Here is a 7,271-nt window from a genome sequence, read left to right as displayed (position 1 = left end):
GTGGTTAACAACTGGTTTTTTTGGCAAAATTTTGGTGAACGTAGCAAAGTTCACATTACTATGGCAGTGTCAGATATTCTTCTAGTATGTATCTTTAAAGAGTTTCACTTTTAAGCCCCTTTCCTACTTTTAGACGTTTATCCTAAGGAAATAGCTTTAAAAAAAAAAAAGGCTATATGCAAAAAGATGTCCACTATCATATTCTTTGGAATACTGAAAAACTGGAAATAATCTATATGCCCCACAATAGAAGAGTGGCATTTAATGTAGTAGACCCATGAATTTGGGGACCACTTAAAAATGTAGGAAGACAACAAAAAAACATGGAAAAATGTTTATTTTTATTTCTTATTCCAAAAGGAGATAACTTAACAAGCAGAATGATAAAAATTGTATTTTCATAATATTCAACCAATTAGAAATTAAATATTTCTATGGATAAAATAGAAAATGAAGTGATTTGGGGAGTATTATGATTGCAAATGCCTTTTTCTTTCACGTTGAGTTCTCTTCATAATAAAGAGATGCAATAAAGAATTGTTTAGAATGAGCTCACTTCTTCACCTTATTGGTATTGAGAAGAATTTACATGATCCAAAGTGTCCTTTAAGGCACCATGACAACACATATAATCAAATGAAAGACACAAGGTCAGAACCCTTATTATACAATGAATTCTGAGAGGCACAACGATGTATATCAATCCTTGACCTCCTGGAACTTCCAAGCTGGTGCAGGAGATAGGACACACTCATGGATCTCAGCACTACTCCACCTCCAAAATCTTTAACATCCCATCTTATACCAGCACTTTTTCTCTCCCAGTTTTCATGCCACCTGCTCATTAACATCATTAGGACTGCCAGTCTCTGGTGTGTTTCCTTTAGATCCACCAGTTTGGTTTCATTTTCCCTGCCATTCAGCTTCATAAGACATCTCACTTTAGCCACCTCTCCAGCAAGAACAGCACCTATCCTGAACGTTTATCTTCCCAATTCACCTGCCTTGAAAACCCCCATCCACTGGACATGTTCAATCACTTGCTTTCTCTCAGCCTGGGTGGCAGGACTCCCCCAGACAAAGCCATTCAACACACCTTCACGTGTTCCTGGGCAGTCCCCTCTCCCTCTCCTCTCTCTTCTCTTTGGATATGACCTTGTATTTACTCCCTAGAAGAAATTATTAAATGAAAGCTTCCTTCTCTTGAACTGAGCCCAAAGCCCAGTTGCATTATGCATCCATCCTTACTCCATGTTCTCCAATTTCAGAGGTGAGGTGACCCTGCACCTGTTCTCTGGACCCACTGCCTGCTCCTGCCTTTGTACCATCCAGTATCACCCATCTGAAACCTTGCCTGAGCTATTTTCTTTTCCCCCCAGAATAAACATTTGTCTGCCATCTATAAAGAAGCCTTTCCTTTGAGATACATACTCTTCTAAATGACTACCACCTGTCTTTCTCCTTCCCTGCTCCCCACATTTCTAGAGTTGTTCTACCTTGGCTGTCTCCACTTCCCCTTTTCCTCACCTGATAGAGCCTGACTCCTCCAACCCCAACACCCATATTGTTCCACAGAAGTTGAATGCAATGGCTCCTTTTCATTTCCTATCACACTTGAACCCTCAGCTGTGTTTCACCCTGTTGACTATTCCCTGCCTTTAAATACTCTCCTCTTGGCTTTTGCAACACTCTGGTGTTACCTTAATTCGCAGAATGAATATGCTGTTGCCTTCCATCCAGGGAGGGTACAGCTGAAAAGGCTCTCAGCTCAACAGGAGGTCTCGTACTTTCAGGGCAGTAGTGGCATGACAATTGTTAGGCTTAAGATCTGCTAGATTAAGTTTTGAGGACTTTTTTCCTAGTTTTCCTAGTTTTGTGTGCTGTCTGGATGACTGATGATTTGATGATAGAAATGTAGATTGAACTCAACCCTAATGATACAGAGAACTATTTGTCCTTTTATCTTATTGAAGAAAAGGTATAGTGGAGACTAGGTCGGACTATAGGAACTTGTTGCCAATGTTGGAATTTCCTCTCTTGGGGTACGATTAGACATGAGAGATGTGGAATTCAAGTCACAAGGGTTCCTTCAGTAGCCTCCAACAGCTAAGGCTTCCAACCTGCATTCATCCCATTCAATAAGATAATGAATTTTTCGTTATTAAAATAACTCTCCCTCTCTCTCTGCCCCTCCCTGCTCGCATGCTCTCTCTCTCAAAATAAACAAACTTAAAAAAATAAAATTTAAAAATAATAATTACTTCTTAATTTTAGTATCATTCCTGTAAAGTACAATTTGGTACTTGACTATATGCCACCTATTGGCCATTTTGATTCTTTCTTACTTTGAAGTAACATATCCCCTATCAGACTGCAAATGCCATGAGGTCAAGGGTCCTTTTTAGTCTAATTCTCTGGTGTCTTTTACAGTACTTACCACAGGACTGACCACTTAGGAGATGCTTTTAAGAAATTCCTGTTTAATTTAGCAAGAATTTTAACTTTCCAAATTTCAATGGGCTTTGAACAACTCCTGAATGCAATATATTATTCTAGGTGCAAAAGTGTAATATAGAAAATATTTACGTTGTTTGCATTTTATGAACTGGAGAAGAGGCAGAAACCCCTCAATACCTAGGGAGGATTTAGCACAAAGTTGAAATGGCCAGATACCCCCTTATGTATACTGTATCAAACTAGACATAAAAGCCACAATCCCAAGCAATGTTCCAGAGCTAATTTGGGTTCTGTTTACAATAAATCCTTGTAGTTCACCTCCTTAGGCCAAACACTCCCAAAGTCCTTGACTGTGGATAGCAGCGAGGTCTTTTGGGACCTGGGACCAGACCTTTCTCCAGTCAGGCAAATAATCTGAAAAGAAAAGGAAATCACAGGTAGTCTGATGCATTTTTATTCTTGTGTGTTTTTGTCAGCAGCTAGAGATATTTAAAGACTCTGAACCTCTTTCTTTGATTGTAGTCTTTGATTCTCTTTTTTAAGAGTCACTTTTTTAGAGAACTTTCTACTTTTCTTAGCTTTGCAGCCAGATTGGTGCACCTGGCCGAAATATCATTCTTCTTTAAAAAAAAAAAAAAAATGCTAGGATTTGAACGCAGGCATTGAATTAATAACAGCTTTGCCGTAGTGTAATCTCTCGGCGTGCCAATTTGTGGTTAAAAGTTGACTGAAAGGGGGTCCATACGTTAACCTACAAAGACAAGAGGGTCTAGAGTCACACACACACACACACACCCCATCTTCACAGATAAAAGAGGATTGATAACCTGAAATCTTCAAGTCTCAAGGAGCCACGATGCAATCTCTCAGTGGACTTTGTGCTGAAGGCTGCAGCTCCGATGATCTCGAGGGGAAAAACTGGCCTAGTCACTTGGAAGGCGGAAGCGAAGGTGGTACCTGAGCCAGGTAGGAGCCGCCGAGAGGCAGCCTGGGGCCGCCACTCACGTCGGCGAGGAGGAGCTGGCGGCCGGACCCACCCAGATGGAGAGGAAACCCGAGCCGAGGACCCGCCAGGTGTGGAGACCAACGCCCGCACGGCTCACCTCCGAAGAGGCGGGGCGCGCGGCTGCCGATTACCGGCAGGGGCGGAACCGGCCGGGATCACCTGGGCCCAGGCGGAACTGAGGGGTCGGGTCACCACACGAAGAACACCGAGATTCACCTGTGCGGGGGCCGGAGGCGGGGCCGGCCCCCACCCTCCCCGAAGCCGGCGGAAACCTCGGCCGGGAGCGGCCCCCGGGCTCGCCCTGCGCGCTGGGGCGGCGCCCCCGCTGGCCACCTCCTAGCGGCACTCCGCCCGTCCGCGCGTCCGTCCCGGCGCGGCCGCCATGACCTGGAGCGCCACGGCCCCGGGCGCCCACCAGCCCGACAACACTGCGTTCACGCAGCAGCGCCTCCCCGCCTGGCAGCCGCTGCTGTCGGCCAGCATCGCGCTGCCGCTCTTCTTCTGCGCGGGCCTGGCCTTCATCGGCCTGGGCCTGGGCCTCTTCTACTCCTCCAATGGCATCAAGGAGCTGGAGTACGACTACACGGGCAACCCGGGCACCGGCAACTGCTCGGCGTGCGCCCTGGCCGACCAGGGCCGCGCACCGCCGCTTCGCTGCTCGTGCGCCTGGTACTTCTCGCTGCCCGAGCTCTTCCCGGGCCCCGTGTACCTCTACTACGAGCTGACCAATTTCTACCAAAATAACCGGCGCTACGGAGTGTCCCGCGACGACTCGCAGCTGAGCGGGCTGCCCAGCGCGCTGCGCCACCCGGCCAACGAGTGCGCCCCCTACCAGCGCAGCGCCACCGGCCTGCCCATCGCGCCCTGCGGCGCCATCGCCAACAGCCTCTTCAACGACACCTTCTCGCTGTGGCACCAGCGCCGGCCCGGCGAGCCCTACGTCGAGGTGCCGCTCGATCGCACCGGCATCGCCTGGTGGACCGACTGCCACGTCAAGTTCCGCAACCCGCCGCTGGTGAACGGCAGTCTGGCGCTGGCTTTCCACGGCACCGCGCCCCCGCCCAACTGGCACAGGCCGGTCTACGAGCTGAGCCCCGACCCGAACAACACCGGCTTCATCAACCAGGACTTCGTGGTGTGGATGCGCACGGCGGCGCTGCCCACGTTCCGCAAGCTGTACGCGCGCATCCGCCAGGGCAACTACTCGGCCGGGCTGCCGCGCGGCGCCTACCTCGTCAACATCACCTATAACTACCCGGTGCGAGCCTTCGGCGGCCACAAGCTCCTCGTCTTCAGCAACATCTCGTGGATGGGCGGCAAGAATCCCTTCCTGGGCATCGCCTACCTGGTCGTGGGCTCCCTGTGCATCCTCATGGGCTTTGTCATGCTGGTGGTCTACATTCGCTACCAGGACCAGAACGACGAGGAGGAGGACGAAGAATGATTCCGGCTACTTGCCAAACAAAACTCTGGCAGGCTTCGTAGGCTTCTCCCCCTCGATTCCAATCCCAATTCCAACCTCTCTCCTCACTTTTCCTCCTGTTGTGATGAGGGGACCAGAGGGAGGAAGTATACCCACTTGCTGGGGTGTTTGGATGGCAGAATGAGACGATCATAACAAATTCTCCCCATCTTCACGATTTCCCAAGTTGACCTGTTAGGTTCTTGTGTGTGTGTGTGTGTGTGTGTGTGTGTGTGTGTGTGTGTGTGTGTGTGTTAGGTTCTTAAAGTCTTCGGCATCTGAGCATGGAAGGGACGGTGGAGATTCCTTGTTCAACTTCTATCTGATGAGAAGACTGAGACCTAGAGACGTTAAATAACTTATTCAAGGTCACGTAGCCACTCGTTGGCTCCTGACTCTGACTCTTTTATCACTACAACACAGTGGTTTTCTTGCGGGGAGGGGGGGCTGGAGGAGAGAGTAAAGCCCTCAAATAACTTCCAGAGGTGTGGAGGGGTGGGAAAGAATATATTTGTGAAAAATGTAGACAGATTAGGAAGCACTATCCCCAGATGCTGACACACGCAGGAGTGCACCTCCTAAAGCTGTATTTTAATAAGCCTGTCTGGAGATCCCGCCTGTATTCCCTCAAATTCTGGAATCACTGCCCTGAACCAGGGAGCAAGTAGAATACTGGCTGTTTCCCTGTTTTCTCATGTGTCTGAGGTTGGGCCTGAAGCAGTCATGTGAGCCCAGCTTTTCAGGTAGTCATTTGTTCCCAGGGGCTGTAACAATCATAATGTTGCAAGTTTGGTCTACAATCGTGCCTTCAATATGGAAAACACTCCATAAGTTGTGGAATGAGTGAAAAATAACTTGCTATCTCTAGAAATCTGGCATAAAGATTTGCAAAACAGGGTTTGTATCAATTTATTTAATATTGGAGGGTTAAAGTGAAAAAAACAAAACAAAACCAAACACTTTGCCAAGTACTGTGTAGAAACTTGAAAATGCCAGGTCACTTTGTATAGCTTGGAGTGAATGTTTTAAACTTAGAATCAGATGCATGGAAGGGGTCTTAGAGGGAAAATGATTTCCCTAAAGTCATACCTGTGTCTCCTGACTCCTGACTTGGTCCTCTTCATCATCTAAATTATTTTTTATGCTTAGAGAAAAAAAGTTTTCCTTCATGCATATATTTTCCCTGGAGTCTAAGAAAAAAACTTTTTAATCTATGTTCTCAAGTGAAGCATGTTTGTTTGTAGTAATGGTTTAAAGGAATGCTAAGGAATATAGTCCTATATGTTATCTAGAATCTTAAGAATTATTTGAAACTTCAAGATAATTTTAAAGTCTGACTACTCTAAAATTATCCTAATGTATAGAAAGTTATTCTAAGCTATAGATTTAAAAAAAAAACACCTTTTTATAGCAAAACAAAAACTCCTTAGTGATATCATCTTAACCAGTTTATTTCCTGAAAGTAAACGATTATTTGGATTTTCTGTCAAAATCGTCCAGTGCCTGCTCTCTATTAAAGCTACTTTCCAGTTACTACTGTTTTTGCTCATGCCTGTAAGGTATTATAAGGCTTTGATGTATTTTTTTAAGTAGCCAAAGAATATTGAATTGTATTGAATTATTTACATTAATTTTATTATACTCTAGTTCTTTGAAAATTAATAATTGATGGACAGCATGCATGTTCACTGACCTCTGTCTCAGACCTTCTGGAACAGTCGTGATTTAATATTCTGTCCCACTATTTTACATAAACCAAAAAATATTTTAGCAATTCTCGTGTGTTGGCTTCCCAGTCCCAGAATGTGACACAATTTTATTGTCAGATTGCATATTGCGATTTTAGACTATGAAAATATGATCATTATATGTATATAAGATAATTTTTATTTATTATGAATGTTTGATCAAGCAGCTTACTAGCCTAGCTTTCTTTATGTTGGGTAAGAGAATTTACTACTTTCTTACTATGTGGTCGAGAGCAACCATGTGTTTTGCTATCATTTTAACAATATTCAGTCCATTGCTCTAAATTGTTTAATGAGACCACAAAACTTAAGGGGTTCTGATTAAATCAATGAATGTGGTTCCAGGCCCTATTCTCTGGATTTTTGAAAGAGAAGAAAGGTTATGTTTGTCTTACCTTTGTTATCACATTTGCTTAATTCTTTTGAACTATGGTCTTAAAGGCACAAACAGTACCAACCACTTTGTTCATGTGTTATTAGCAGGTTTTTATTGCAGCAAGAAAATCATCTTTCAAAATAAGGCTCAGAGTAAATGCAGTCTTTCAGCGTCAACTTCCTAAAACAGAATTTGAACTTATGTGAACATCAACATGTAATA

At 45.1% G+C, this 7,271-nt stretch overlaps 1 protein-coding gene across 1 annotated transcript; it reads left to right on the top strand.

Annotated features, from left to right (window-relative positions):
• Positions 1-3,628: 3,628 nt before the first annotated feature.
• TMEM30B (transmembrane protein 30B) lies at positions 3,629-5,884 on the top strand. Its single transcript, XM_027065865.2, has one exon. It carries the CDS (start codon positions 3,846-3,848, stop codon positions 4,905-4,907), a length of 1,062 nt encoding a protein of 353 aa, XP_026921666.1. The 5' UTR covers positions 3,629-3,845; the 3' UTR covers positions 4,908-5,884.
• Positions 5,885-7,271: the final 1,387 nt, after the last annotated feature.

Source organism: Acinonyx jubatus, chromosome B3, assembly GCF_027475565.1.
Source record: "Acinonyx jubatus isolate Ajub_Pintada_27869175 chromosome B3, VMU_Ajub_asm_v1.0, whole genome shotgun sequence".
Taxonomy (NCBI): domain Eukaryota; kingdom Metazoa; phylum Chordata; class Mammalia; order Carnivora; family Felidae; genus Acinonyx; species Acinonyx jubatus.
The sequence above is the reverse complement of the archived record's forward strand: the minus strand, read 5'-3'. Positions and strand labels throughout refer to the sequence as shown.

What these genes read in the sequence shown, in the direction of transcription:
- TMEM30B (XM_027065865.2), top strand. Translation starts at nt 3,846, where the DNA reads ATGACCTGGAGCGCCACGGCCCCGGGCGCCCACCAGCCCGACAACACT.